This window comes from Atheta coriaria, unplaced genomic scaffold (genome assembly GCF_025399875.1).
Source record: "Atheta coriaria isolate IRGN ID8LTWV9N9 unplaced genomic scaffold, Caltech_Dcor_3.1 hic_scaffold_6_pilon, whole genome shotgun sequence".
In the NCBI taxonomy this organism is placed as follows: Eukaryota; Metazoa; Arthropoda; class Insecta; order Coleoptera; family Staphylinidae; genus Dalotia; species Dalotia coriaria.
The window spans coordinates 2,174,595-2,190,289 of NW_027045448.1; the positions used below are offsets into that span (position 1 = coordinate 2,174,595).

At 36.4% G+C, this 15,695-nt stretch overlaps 2 protein-coding genes and 1 long non-coding RNA gene across 3 annotated transcripts; 2 read left to right on the forward strand and 1 right to left on the reverse strand.

Annotated features, from left to right (window-relative positions):
* Positions 1 to 217: 217 nt before the first annotated feature.
* LOC135794485 (uncharacterized) lies at positions 218 to 15,619 on the reverse strand. The gene is made up of 4 exons (XR_010548902.1): positions 15,286 to 15,619; positions 15,113 to 15,150; positions 2,878 to 2,917; positions 218 to 1,115 (listed from the first exon to the last, which is right to left on the reverse strand). It is a non-coding gene; the product is annotated as an uncharacterized lncRNA (long non-coding RNA).
* LOC135794046 (uncharacterized) lies at positions 5,604 to 13,254 on the forward strand. Its single transcript, XM_065305180.1, has 2 exons — positions 5,604 to 6,374; positions 11,269 to 13,254. The coding sequence occupies exons 1-2, from the start codon at positions 6,349 to 6,351 to the stop codon at positions 12,980 to 12,982; spliced, it is 1,740 nt and encodes a 579-aa protein (XP_065161252.1). The 5' UTR covers positions 5,604 to 6,348; the 3' UTR covers positions 12,983 to 13,254.
* LOC135794047 (uncharacterized) lies at positions 6,381 to 7,985 on the forward strand. The gene has a single exon (XM_065305181.1). The coding sequence runs from the start codon at positions 6,404 to 6,406 to the stop codon at positions 7,574 to 7,576; it is 1,173 nt and encodes a 390-aa protein (XP_065161253.1). The 5' UTR covers positions 6,381 to 6,403; the 3' UTR covers positions 7,577 to 7,985.
* Positions 15,620 to 15,695: the final 76 nt, after the last annotated feature.

Below are 15,695 nucleotides of genomic sequence, written 5' to 3' on the forward strand. Positions count from 1 at the left end.
ATAATAAAATCGAGAAATAACTAAAATACGACAAAGGGTTCCCGAGATATGGACTCCGCGTGTTTTAAAAATTGCAAGAAAAGGGCAATCTTTGCGGCCATTTTGAGGCAGTTACGACCGAATTTCGCGGGGTTTCAGGGATGCATCTTAAAAATGCACTCAGACCCTATAATAAAATCGAGAAATAGCTAAATTATGACACAGATTTCCCGAGATATGGCCAGTGTTCCACCGCGTGTTTTGAAAATTGAAAGGAAAGGGCAAACATTAGCGGCCATTTTGAAGCAGGTACGACCTAATTTCGCGGTGGTTCAAGGGTGCATCTTAAAAATGCACTCTTATCCCATGATAAAATGGACAAATAGCTAAAATATGATAAAGGGTTCCCGAGATATGGCCAGTTTTCCTCCGCGTGTTTTGAAAATCGCAAGAAAGGCGCAAACTTTAGCGTCCATTTTGAGACAGTTACGACAAAATTTTTCGAGGGTTCAGAGGTGCATTTTGAAAATGCGCTCTTACCCTATAATAAAATCGAAAAATAACTAAAATATGACAAAGGGTTCCCGGGATATGGCCAGTTTTCCATCGCGTGTTTTGAAAATTGCAAGAAGAGGGCAAACTTTCGCAGCCATGTTGTGGCAGTTGCGACCGAATTTCGCGGGGGTTTAGGGGCGCATCTTAAAAATGCTCTCTTACTCTATAATAAAATCGAGAAGTAACTTTAATATGACGAAGGATTCCCGAGATATAGCCAGTTTTCCACCGCGTGTTTTGAAAATTGCAAGAAAATGGCAAACTTTAGCGTCCATTTTGAGGCAGTTACGACAGAATTTTGCGGGGGGTTCAAGGGTGCATCTTAAAATGCACTCTTACTCTATAATAAAATCGCGAAATAACTAAAATTTGACGTAGGGTTCCCGAGATATAGCCTGTTTTCCACCGCGTGTTTTGAAAATTGCAAGAAAAGGGCAAATTTTGTCGTTTCCTTCATTTTCTATATTACCCGCAATTAAAATATTGCAAGACGCAGGTCATAAAACATTTGACCGAATAATACAACTTAATAAAAACTTACCAATGCAGTGGTTATTAGCTAAGATAGGGCACAGCAAGTACTGTAATTAAAAGAAAACATAAGTTGAAATAAAAACATTGCATACAATACAATATTATGTTCATACATCGGAGAAAACAAACATTCTGTGCTGAGTAGCGCAAGTCAGATATCAGTTACTAACTCAAGTACGAGGGGACTTCCAAATGACGGGAAACACCATGGCAACAATATGCATTTGGGATGTAAACATCAAACGCAAATATACAAAAATTATGGATATTAAACGCACAATTAACCATTAACAAAACACTGCAGATGAATGTTACAACTAAATAGTCAATTGATCACCGACTACAATGCAAATTTAGAAAATAATAGCCCGATAAAACGATAAGAGTCGCGCGAAATACGTCTGGATACGCCAGCGACCTGCACGAAACTAGCTGCAATCCATCGATAGCGCAAGCAACGATGCGACAACTTTAGCGGCCATTTTGAGGCAGATACGACCGAATTTAGCGGTGGTTCAGAGGTGCACCTTAAAAAATCTGTCTTACGCTATAATAATATCAAGAAAGAGCTACAATATGACAAAGGGTTCCCGGGATATGGCCAGTTTTCCATCGCGTATTTGGAAAATTGCAAGAAGAGGGCAAACTTTCGCGGCCATGTTGAGGCAGTTGAGACCGAATTTCGCGGGGGTTCAAGGGTGCATCATAAAAATGCACTCTTACCCTATAATAAAATCGAGAAATAACTAAAATATGACAAAGGGTTCCCGAGATATGGCCACTTTTCCACCGCGTGTTTTGAAAATTGCAAGAAAAGGGCAAACTTTAGCGTCAATTTTGAGGCAGTTATGACAGAATTTCTCGGGGGTTCAAGGGTGCATCTTAAAAATGCACTCTTACTCTATAATAAAATCGCGAAATAACTAAAATATGACGAAGGCTTCCCGAGATATAGCCTGTTTTCCACCGCGTGTTTTGAAAATTGCAAGAAAAGGGCAAACTTTAGCGGCCATTTTGAGGCAGTTACGACCGAATTTCGCGGGGGTTCAAGGGTGCATCTTACAAATGCGCTCTTACCCTATAATCAAATCGGGAAGTAGCTAAAATATGACAAAGGGTTCCCGAGATATGGCCACTTTTCCTCCGCGTGTTTTGAAAATCGCAAGAAAGGCGCAAACTTTAGCGTCCATTTTGAGACAGTTACGACAAAATTTTGCGAGGGTTCAGAGGTGCATTTTGAAAATGCGCTCTTACCCTATAATAAAATCGAAAAATAACTAAAATATGACATAGGGTTCCCGGGATATGGCCAGTTTTCCATCGCGTGTTTTGAAAATTGCAAGAAGAGGGCAAACTTTCGCAGCCATGTTGTGGCAGTTGCGACCGAATTTCGCGGGGGTTTAGGGGCGCATCTTAAAAATGCTCTCTTACTCTATAATAAAATCGAGAAGTAACTTTAATATGACGAAGGATTCCCGAGATATAGCCAGTTTTCCACCGCGTGTTTTGAAAATTGCAAGAAAATGGCAAACTTTAGCGTCCATTTTGAGGCAGTTACGACAGAATTTTGCGGGGGGTTCAAGGGTGCATCTTAAAATGCGCTCTTACTCTATAATAAAATCGCGAAATAACTAAAATTTGACGTAGGGTTCCCGAGATATAGCCTGTTTTCCACCGCGTGTTTTGAAAATTGCAAGAAAAGGGCAAATTTTGTCGTTTCCTTCATTTTCTATATTACCCGCAATTAAAATATTGCAAGACGCAGGTCATAAAACATTTGACCGAATAATACAACTTAATAAAACTTACCAATGCAGTGGTTATTAGCTTAGATAGGGCACAGCAAGTACTGTAATTAAAAGAAAACATAAGTTGAAATAAAAACATTGCATACAATACAATATTATGTTCATACATCGGAGAAAACAAACATTCTGTGCTGAGTAGCGCAAGTCAGATATCAGTTACTAACTCAAGTACGAGGGGACTTCCAAATGACGGGAAACACCATGGCAACAATATGCATTTGGGATGTAAACATCAAACGCAAATATACAAAAATTATGGATATTAAACGCACAATTAACCATTAACAAAACACTGCAGATGAATGTTACAACTAAATAGTCAATTGATCACCGACTACAATGCAAATTTAGAAAATAATAGCCCGATAAAACGATAAGAGTCGCGCGAAATACGTCTGGATACGCCAGCGACCTGCACGAAACTAGCTGCAATCCATCGATAGCGCAAGCAACGATGCGACAACTTTAGCGGCCATTTTGAGGCAGATACGACCGAATTTAGCGGTGGTTCAGAGGTGCACCTTAAAAAATCTGTCTTACGCTATAATAATATCAAGAAAGAGCTACAATATGACAAAGGGTTCCCGGGATATGGCCAGTTTTCCATCGCGTATTTGGAAAATTGCAAGAAGAGGGCAAACTTTCGCGGCCATGTTGAGGCAGTTGAGACCGAATTTCGCGGGGGTTCAAGGGTGCATCATAAAAATGCACTCTTACCCTATAATAAAATCGAGAAATAACTAAAATATGACAAAGGGTTCCCGAGATATGGCCACTTTTCCACCGCGTGTTTTGAAAATTGCAAGAAAAGGGCAAACTTTAGCGTCAATTTTGAGGCAGTTATGACAGAATTTCTCGGGGGTTCAAGGGTGCATCTTAAAAATGCACTCTTACTCTATAATAAAATCGCGAAATAACTAAAATATGACGAAGGCTTCCCGAGATATAGCCTGTTTTCCACCGCGTGTTTTGAAAATTGCAAGAAAAGGGCAAACTTTAGCGGCCATTTTGAGGCAGTTACGACCGAATTTCGCGGGGGTTCAAGGGTGCATCTTACAAATGCGCTCTTACCCTATAATCAAATCGGGAAGTAGCTAAAATATGACAAAGGGTTCCCGAGATATGGCCACTTTTCCTCCGCGTGTTTTGAAAATCGCAAGAAAGGCGCAAACTTTAGCGTCCATTTTGAGACAGTTACGACAAAATTTTGCGAGGGTTCAGAGGTGCATTTTGAAAATGCGCTCTTACCCTATAATAAAATCGAAAAATAACTAAAATATGACATAGGGTTCCCGGGATATGGCCAGTTTTCCATCGCGTGTTATGAAAATTGCAAGAAAAGGCCAAACTTTAGCGGCCATTTTGAGGCAGTTACGACCGAATTTCGCGGGGGTTCTAGGGTGCATCTTACAAATGCACTCTTACCCCATAATAAAATCGGGAAATAGCTAAAATATGACAAAGGGTTCCCGAGATATGGCCAGTTTCCCACCGCGTGTTTTGAAAATTGCAAGAAAAGAGCAAACTTTAGCGGCATTTTTGACGTAGTTACGGCCTAATTTCGCGGGGGTTCAGAGGTGCATTTTGAAAATGCACTCTTACCCTATAATAAAATCGAAAAATAACTAAAATATGACAAAGAGTTCCTGAGATATGGCGAGTTTTCCACCGCGTGTTTTGAAAATGGCAAGAAAAGGGCAAAGTTTAGCGTCCATTTTGAGGTAGTTACGACAGAATTTTGCGGTGGTTCAGGGGTGCATCTTAAAAAATCTGTCTTACGCTATAATAATATCAAGAAATAACTAAAATATGACAAAGGGTTCCCGAGATATGGCCAGTTTCCCACCGCGTGTTTGGAAAATTGCAAGAAAATGGCAAATTTTGTCGTTTTCTTCATTTTCTATATTACCCGCAATTAAAATATTGCAACATGCAGGTCATAAAACATTTGACCGAATAATATAACTTAATAAAAACTTACCAATGCAATGGTTATTAGATTAGATTGGGCACAATACAATAGGGCGAAATACGTCTGGATACGCCAGCAACCTGCACGAAACTAGCTGCAATCCAGCGATAGCGCAAGCAACGCAAGTGTGCGTGAATTGCAAGAGGCATGTTATCTGCGATCACAATTAAACTATGGACGTGACAACGTGCGGCGTGAGGGATGACAACGACGACACACGAGCATTCGATGACAAAGTGTAAATTGTGTTCAAAACAAACACAATTCTTGTATCGAATGCCAACGTATGCGGATAAGTATAGTAATAAAGAATACAATTCTATTTTATGATTTTTAGTTCAGGCAAGTGCCATCTCTGAATGCTACAGATAGTAGTCCCGCAATTAAAATTATTAAAACTGATCAAAAATTAAAATTTGAGTTGTGTAATTCTAATTTATCATGGTGAAAGATTTTCGTGGGGTAAAAGGGCAAAAACGTGACCCAATTCATATTCGCAATTGGAATATCTCGTAAACGGATTGAAAAATATTAATCTACGAGAAATTCTCTATAAGACAAAGTATTAAAATATTGCAAGATGTGCTTCAGCATCAAGGCAAGGCAAGGCAAGACTACCTACGCGATTTGCAATAGAGACGATACCTGCGATATAAACTAAAGTAGAATACGCTGCAGGCAGCAAGTTGATGCGGCGTGAGAAGACGGCGCGCAGGACACATGCGATATAAAGTTGTTTATATTGAAAAGTTATATGAACAGAACCCGATGACCAAACAAGAATCATTAGTTAAGACGCAATCATGATATTTATTTCAAGCGCAGTAATTATTTATTTCAAACGTAATTATCAATTTCTAGAATTCATTGTCTCAAAGTCACCTAATTGCGCATTTCCTGTTTCGTTGCGCATCTTCTCTTCATATTTATTTAAAACGCATATTAGAGCCATATAAATAGAGCGCAGACCTAGACCTAAGCGATTATTGTATCATCCAAGTTCGTTGAATAAACAAGTGAAAGTTAACAAGTTCTTCTGAATCGATCATCAAGAACCCACTTAACAAATCCTAAGAAAACCAACAAAAGTGAATCAAAGTCTAAACCCAATTCTAATCCGCGATCGCGATTCGAACCAATAAATAAATAAATTATATTTAATAACTCGTGAGTCGATAACGAAATCGTTAATATAAAACCGCTCGACACAAACGGGGAATATAATTGGCGCAGTCGGTAGGATCTGAGAAGTTTTTCATCGAGAAAATCTTGCTGTTCTAACAGTTAACTCAGATCGTAAATCGCGAAAGCAGAACTTTCAAGTGGAAAAAGACTATTGAACTTTTGTGTGATCATCGTACGAGAATCATCGTCGAGATCAAATCCAAAGAGCACGAAGAAACTGGACCGCAATCCGAGTTGGTCATTCCAAACATTGAATAAACCACATCCAATCGAGGACGGGAAAATTTGCGTTCACCAGTTCATCTGCTCAAGTTTATGTCTCCGGTACGCCATCTAAGAGGGTGAGTGATTTCCGAGAGCATAAAAATTAATGTCTGACTTGGAATTATCAAACCTTTTCCAATCCTTAGACATTTCACGAACATTGGAAAACTTAATCCAAATTGATAATATAGATTCAGGTTTAGATTCGGGAAATCAAGTATCAGAAAATTCAAATTGTTTCAAGATGCCGAACGAATTCAAACCAGAATACCTGAAATGTGTGCCAGAGTTTAATGGCGACACAAATGATTTAGTCGAGTTTCTTAGTTGCGCCGAAAGCATCGTTAACACGTTCGTTGACGCTAACGATCCGGGCAACTTCATTAATATTTTCATATTAAAATCCATTTTAAACAAACTCACCGGAAATGCACGAATCGCCGTGAACATTTCGGGAGTTCAAACCTTTAATGAGTTAAAAGAAACATTAATTCGTAACTTTAGTGACCAGAGAGACGAAGTATGTCTCATACGCGATATGGTCTTGCTAAAGCAGACGAACGAAACCGCGTTGCAATATTACGATAAAGTAATAAGTATTCAAAATCTATTATCGTCGTATCTGAACGCGCATGAATCAAACGACATTGCTATAAGAGTAAAAAGAGAGCTATACAATAAACTAGCTTTAAAAACCTTCATGGCCGGTTTGAAAGAGCCATTGGGGAGCTCAATTAGAGCAATGAGACCCGATAGTATGCAAATAGCATTACAGTACATTAATGAAGAGCGCAATGTACGCTATTATCAAAAAGATACAATAAAAACAAATACAAATGCTAATTTCCAAAAAGCAAATCCGCCACCCGGCAATTTCAACAGATTTAACACTAATGAAAACTATAAACGACCTTTTCAGCCTCAGAATAAAGTTGTAAATACGAGACCTTTTAATGAGCAAGCAAAACCGAGTTTCTCAAAAGACACAAACGTTTTTAAACCAAATCCGAATTATAAACCAAATCCGGAAACCCCCATGAGTACCAGCACACGTCAATCGGTACCGTACGCCAATTTCTCAAAACCAAAACAAGGGTTTTACAGAACGCAACAATACCACAACATTGAATCAGAAAATTTAGACTCGTCGCTTGAGTCTATGTTTCGCGAGGAACCCTTACCTGACGAAGGTAACCCCGAGCAAAATTCATACGATGAAATCAATTTCGAGCAAAATACCGTAAATTTTCAAGTACTAGCCTCGGAGACCCAAGAGTAATAGAAATAAACAATTGCGACGATACGAGTAGACTACCGTACGTAATCTTCCCGGAGTATGATAATTTAAAATTGCTAGTAGACACAGGTTCAACAACTTCTTTTATTGATCCTGATATTGCAGAACAAATCTTTCCAAAAACGATAATTTTTGACCCGTTTATCATTTCAAATGCTTTCTCCTCATCAGCACATCAGTACAGTGGCCAAATGCCCGTACCAAAAGTTTTTAAACGACCAAATGAATTCATGAAATTCAATTTGTTCAAATTTCATAACATTTTTAAAGGACTAATTGGCATTGATAATTTAGAGTTCCTCAATGCAACAATTGATGTAAAGAACAAAAAGTTAATAACGCCAAATGCCGAAATTCAAATTCATTATCAGAAAATCAGTAAAAAATTAAATAGCTACGAAGTTCAACCCAGAACAGAACAAATTATTAGAGTCAAAACAAGTATTAAAGAGGGTGATGTAATTATTCCAAGCGTAAAAAGTAACAATTGCGAAATTCCAGAATGTCTCACAAAAAGCAGCAATTATAATGCATTAGTCACAATAATCAATAAGGACGACAAAGTCGCAGTGGTCGACTTTACACAACCATTAACTGCGGAATTGTATGAAGGAAAACTTTATACACCGGAGGAATTTCATAACTTAAACTGTTATTCAAAATAAGACAATATTCAAGACATACCAAAAATCCGAACAGAACATATGAACCCAGAAGAAAGGTATCATATTCAAAAATTAGTAAAAGAATATTCAGACATATTCCACAATGAGGATAAACCTCTAACATTTTCAAACAAAGTTAAACACGAAATAAAAACTCATGACAATATGCCGATTTATACCAAATCGTACAGATACCCATTTGTTCATAAGCAAGAGGTGCAAACACAAATTCAAAAAATGTTGAGTCAAAAAATCATTCAACCAAGTCACTCTCCATGGTCCTCTCCCATCTGGATAGTTCCTAAAAAATTGGACGCGAGCGGAAAACAAAAGTGGCGCGTTGTAGTCGATTATCGGAAGCTAAATGAAAAAACTATTAATGACAAGTATCCCTTACCAAACATTACGGATATTCTAGATAAACTAGGGCGATGTCAATATTTTTCAACTTTAGATTTAGCCTCAGGTTTCCCTCAGATCGAAATGAATCCGCGCGATTCGGAAAAAACCGCGTTTAATGTAGAGAACGGACATTTCGAATACCTAAGAATGCCGTTTGGACTTAAAAATGCACCAGCAACATTTCAAAGAGTCATGGATAACATATTAAAAGGAATTCAGAATGAACTATGTTTAGTCTATATGGACGACATAATCATTTTCAGTGTTTCCCTACAGGAACATATTCAAAATTTGCGAAAAGTATTCGATCGTTTACGAAACGCGAATTTTAAAATTCAAATAGACAAATCGGAATTTTTTAGGAAAGAGGTAAACTTTTTAGGACATGTCATCACACCATCGGGAATACGACCTAACCCAGATAAAATCAAGGCAATAAAGCAATTTCCTGTACCAAAAACTCAGAAACAGTTAAAAGGCTTCCTAGGTTTGCTAGGATACTATAGAAAATTTATTAATAACTTTGCCACAATCACCAAGCCGCTAACTCAATGTCTCAAGAAAAATGCAAATATCACCTTAAGTGAGGAATATATGAACTGTATTGAAAAATGTAAAAATCTACTTACCAATGAACCAATTCTTCAGTACCCTGATTTTACTCAAACATTCAATCTCACTACAGACGCGAGTAATGTAGCGATAGGCGCCGTCCTTTCACAAGGAACTATAGGAAAAGATCTACCTGTAGCATACGCCTCCAGAACTCTAAATGAGTCAGAGAAAAATTACTCAACTATTGAAAAAGAACTTTTGGCTATCGTTTATGCAACAAAATATTTTAGACCATACTTATATGGAAGAAAATTCAAAATCATAACCGATCACAAACCATTACAATGGTTATTTTCATTAAAGGAGCCAAATTCAAAATTAGTTAGATGGAGATTAAGGCTCGAGGAATACGATTATGACATTATTTACAAAAAGGGCAAATTAAATGCAAACGCTGACGCGCTGTCGCGAATCGAAATTAATTGGACGGAAGAGAAAGAAACGGATAACGCGAAAGATATATTTGAGTACATGGACGCATTTTATAAGGAATTGAATCAACCAAAAAAAGTTTCGGAATCGGTAATAGTAAATTATGATGAAAATTCAGTTGAGAGTGATGAAGGAAAAATAATTCAGGATATTAGCAATTCAAAACCTGAATCATTCAGTCAAACTGACCATTCTAATCAGTTTGAAGAACCAGAAAATGTAATACCAATAATAGACAGCCTTCTAAATAAAGGTCAAAATCAGCTAGAGTTCATATTAGTAAACCATTCAGCCCAAAAACCAAAATTAACCAAACCATTTCCAAACAAATTTAGACTCACAATTGAGATTGGCAAAGATAAATTCGAGACGGAAATAATAAGTTTCATACAAGAATACATTGTGCCACAGGTTACATACTACATCCATTTTAAACCGCCGGAAATGTATTATCAATTTTCAGAAATAATTAGGAAAACTTTCCGTTGGCCTAGCCTTAAATTCCTTTGCGTTAGGAACAAACTTATAGATGTTCCTGAAAATGAAGTTTCGGAAGTAATACAGAGATATCATGAAAGTAAAACTAATCATAGAGGCATAAATGAGACAGAGAGCCGAATTAGGCAAATTTATTATTGGCCCGGGATGAGAAATTCAGTTCAAACATATATAAATTCATGTGACATTTGTCAGAGAACCAAATACGAAAGGGTACCAATAAAAACAGGAATAAGTATTACACCAACTCCTACAAAGCCCTTTGAAATAATACACTTAGATACTCTAAAAATTCAGAAGGAAATATTTCTTACGATCATTGACAGTTTTTCCAAATTTGCTCAAATATACAAATTGCCAAGTTTAAATTCATTAGACATAGTTTCAAAATTAATTCAATTCTTTTCATGTTACGGAGTACCGAAAAGAATCATAACCGATAACGGTACGGAGTTTAAAAACACTAATTTGAAAAATCTTTTAGCCCTACACAAAATTGAAATTCATTTCACCACTCCTGAAAATCCAAAATCCAATGGAATGATTGAACGATTACATAGCACTCTCTTAGAACATATCAGATTACTAAAAGAACAATTTCGAGATTCAATTGAAAACCAAACTTTGTACGCAATTCTTGCTTATAACAATACCATTCATTCAGCAACCAAACAAAGACCTATTGACATAGTTACAGGACACTTAAATTTGGAAGACCCGTTTGATATTGACTGTAACATTTCATTAATGAGCAATTACGTTCAAAATCATAAAGACAAGGTTAAACTACTATATCAGAAAATCAATGAAAAGCTGCAAAATCAAAAGGAGCAAGTTGCTAAAAAATATAACGAAAACATTAATCAACCAATATTACATGAAAACGAGACATTCTATCCAAAAGAGTTACAGAGAATCACAAAGGTACAAAATAAATTTAGAAGAAAAGAACAAATCGATACAATAGATCCGTCAAAGAATCTAGTAAAAACAACGAAGCGTGCTTACCATATTAGAAATATTAAAAAACCAGTCAAAATAATACAGGACGTTCTCCTACAGGTTCGCCCTCCTTCTGGCACTGATCACCCTAGCACCAGCGCAGATAGAAATTAAAAATTTGCAATCCAATCCTGGATTGTTACCAATTCATTTCGGCCCGGCAAAAATACAAAAATATCACCATACGATTATACATTATTACAATGTATCGTTGATAATCAATTATTTCGAAGAGCTAAATACTAGAGTCAATCAGATATTGGAGACCATTAGCAGGAATCCGCATTACGAATCAAGCTTGGGTAATTACGTAAAAATCATTGCAAATATACAAAATACTATTTCCGAAGAAATAAATGAAATAATTCCAAACAAAAGAACTAAACGAGGTCTAATTAATGCTTTGGGCTCAGTCATAAAAACAATATCAGGCAACCTTGACAATGAAGATGGCAGAAAGTACGAGGAAATGATTAAAAATCTAGAATCAAATCAAAAAGTAATTAATAGTCAAATTCAGGATCAATACACACTATCAACAGAAATTATAGATAAATTTAATAAGACAATTGCAACGATAAGTAGAAACGAAGTTTCGCTGGAATTACACTTGCAAAGAGCTGAAACACATCTAAAGAATCAAATTGAAAAATCGGAAATTCATGACGTCACAGATACGTTAAATCAGCTACATCTGATGTACCAAACAATTGAGCACATGCTGAGTAATTTGGTCACCGCCCTAACTTTTTCAAAATTAAGACTCATGCACCCAAGTATCATTTCAACAAATGAGTTGTATACCTCATTGCAAAATTTAGAATCGAGAGGCAATCTTAATCAGTTACCATTTGAAGTTTCACACGAAAACGTAATCAATTATTCCAAATTAATAACGTTAAAATCATATATTGTCGACACTAGAATAGTGTTCATTCTAGAAGTACCAATGTTCCACGAAACATCATTCGACCTATATAAATTGTATCCCATCCCAATTTGGCTACAAGACAATACCTTCCGAGTAATTCTTCCACAAGCCAGATATTTATTACTTGCCGGAAATCTGGTAGCTCACGAATCTGAAGATTGTCAGCTTCTGAACGGAACGTACTTTTGCAAACCAACGATTGTACAGAACGTGCAAAAGGACAATTGTGAAACAAACATAATAACGAAACAAAATCTATCAAAATGTGTGCAACACGAAATTGAAATCGTGGAACCACAAATTCAGGAAATAGAAGACACGGCATATTGGGTATTATTTGCTCCATATGCCACCGAACTAAAGATAAATTGTCCGAAGAAGAGGGAACTTCAATCTGTCCGGGGGACATTCCTTCTTCGACCTTCAGCCACCTGCCAGTTCGAGTTTAACGAAGAAACAATCCAGCCGATCATTACAGAGGGCAATAGCCAGCCCTTGTTCATTGCATTCAACAAGGACAACCTCGATACTATCAACCAGGCGGACTGGGAAACCGTAAATATTGAACCAATAAATATTAATGAAATTAATGATTTAAAGGCAAGAGCAAAATGGTCCCAGATCAATCCATTCCGATCAAAAACCAAAGCTCACGATTATACCCAGTATACGCTAATCATATTGCTCGGTATAATCATCACCATTGTCATCGGACACCCCTACTTCCGACGATGGCTCAACAACAGACGGAAAAAATCCTGCCCCGAAGACATCGAACTCCAAGAAGTCCAACTTCCTCGGTTCCACCTCGGAGTTGACTCTGTGAAGGGAGGAGTTATATGAACAGAACCCGATGACCAAACAAGAATCATTAGTTAAGACGCAATCATGATATTTATTTCAAGCGCAGTAATTATTTATTTCAAACGTAATTATCAATTTCTAGAATTCATTGTCTCAAAGTCACCTAATTGCGCATTTCCTGTTTCGTTGCGCATCTTCTCTTCATATTTATTTAAAACGCATATTAGAGCCATATAAATAGAGCGCAGACCTAGACCTAAGCGATTATTGTATCATCCAAGTTCGTTGAATAAACAAGTGAAAGTTAACAAGTTCTTCTGAATCGATCATCAAGAACCCACTTAACAAATCCTAAGAAAACCAACAAAAGTGAATCAAAGTCTAAACCCAATTCTAATCCGCGATCGCGATTCGAACCAATAAATAAATAAATTATATTTAACAACTCGTGAGTCGATAACGAAATCGTTAATATAAAACCGCTCGACACAAACGGGGAATATAATTTATAACTCGATTTTACAATTTTTGTGGCGGTCTCGCCGCCTCGGTCACGCCGCCACCGGCCACCAGCACAAGCAAGCCGACTGAAGCGCCAGCCAACGCAGCGACCAAATCCCGCAAACAAACAAACACTCGCACACACTGACACACATACAATCACTCATACAAATAAACCTCTCTCTCTCTCGGGGACGCCACAGCTCTGGCGGCATATTATTATCATTACAAGTTAGCTACGCATAAGAGACACAAGTCGAGTCTGTACTTTCCTAACGCAAGTTCCATTACTATTGATTTGTTATAAGCGAATAAACAATCTAATCTCACTTATTTATTGCAAGGAGTGAATTATTGTAGTTTAGAACCCCAAACAACTACATTTTAGTACATCCTAGTGCCATCTATGAATGCTACAGATAGTAGTCCCGGAATTTAAATTAATAAAATTAATAAAAAAATAAAATTCAAATCATGAAATTATTATTTCTTATGCTAAAAGATTGACCGATTTTACATCAAATATTTTAGTGATATTTAATTTGATCATGTATTGCTATACTATTTAGGTTTATATTATTATTTAATGAACAATTCCAACTGAATTCTAAAGACAATTTATACTAAAAAACAACGGAAAGTTTTCTGCTGAAAAGTATTATATCATTTGACCAAATTACGGGTAAACTATGAGTCCAACAGTAAAATATTACTAAAATAAAATGATGAGGAGAACGGTTTATAGCAACATTAAAAAAAACAAAAAATTATCAAATTTTATTTTTCTGTGAAAATGTGAGTTCACATTTGACCAAATTGCGGGAAAACTATGAGTCCAAGAGTAAAATTTGATTTAAATAAAATGTTCAGGAGCACTTCTTACTAGAACATTCAAAATAAAAACTTCAAATTTCCATATTTAGTTTTTCTGTGGAAAATGTAAGATTACATTTAATCAAATTTCGGGAAAACTATGAGTTCAAGCATAAAATTTTACTGAAATGAAGTACTCAAGAGGAGTTCCTATAGCAACATCCAAAATAAAAACTTTAAATTTACACATTTAAATTTGCTGTGGAAAATGTGACCTCACATTTGATCAAATTGCAGGAAAGCTATGGGTCCAAAAGTAAAATTTAATTAAAATAAAATGCTCAGGGAGACCTCCTATAACAACTTCCGAAATAAAATTTACAAATTTAATTTTTCTGTGGAAAATGTAAGTTTTAGTTTTAGTTAAATTACGGGAAAACTATAGGTCCTAGTGTAAAATATTACTAATATATAACGATCAGGAGCACGTCTTACAGGAACATACAAAATAAGAAAATTTAATTTTTCTGTGGAAAATGTGTGTTTACATTTTATCAAATTGCGGGGAAAACTATTAGTTCAAGAGTAAAATTTTACTAAAATAAAATGCTCAGGAGGACTTTTTATGGCAACATTCAGAATGAAAACTTCAAATTTTCAAATTTAATTTTTCTCCGGAAAACGTAAGTTGACATTTAGTCAAATTACGGAAAAGCTATGAGTCCTAGAGTAAAATTTTACAATGATAAAGTGCTTGACCGTAATTTTCGCAAATAGAAGTTTTTCTCTAATTGCAGAATAACTGTAAAATCGAAAAATAGATAGATAATATGAACGATGAAAAATTTCACTCACCAGTGTATCGAACACGGTAAATCAAATGCGAGTAGATACTGAAATAAACAAGAAACAAAACATTAGTTATACAATTTCGGACAATGTTGAAATGAATCCGAGTTCCGCAGGAACCCAAACTTTGCCTTAAAAATGGTCTTATTTGCCATAATTATTTAAATAATAATATTTACCAGGTAGAACAGCCGCCCGTCGTGTTCTGCTGAAGACAAAAATGGTTCGCACAACTCCAAAATATTATTTACAATCACACAACATGGCCGACTGGCGTCCGACGGCAAGCGATCCCAGATACACGCGAAACTGTATTAAACACAGAAAACATTGAATTCCGAAGATTATACACGCGATAAATATTTAGCGACTAATACCCGTCTATTAACACTAAATTCCAGCAAATATAACGCGATATAACGAATTTACAACACGAAACACGAATATCCTTTTAAGTATTAGTACTTATCGCACGAAGTAAGAGTTGCGTGCCGGCCACACAACAACTGGGCACGCCGACTCGCAGGAATATTTTTAACGAAAACATGCATTATTGCGCCATCTGAGGTTACTTTTGAGTATGAGGCAG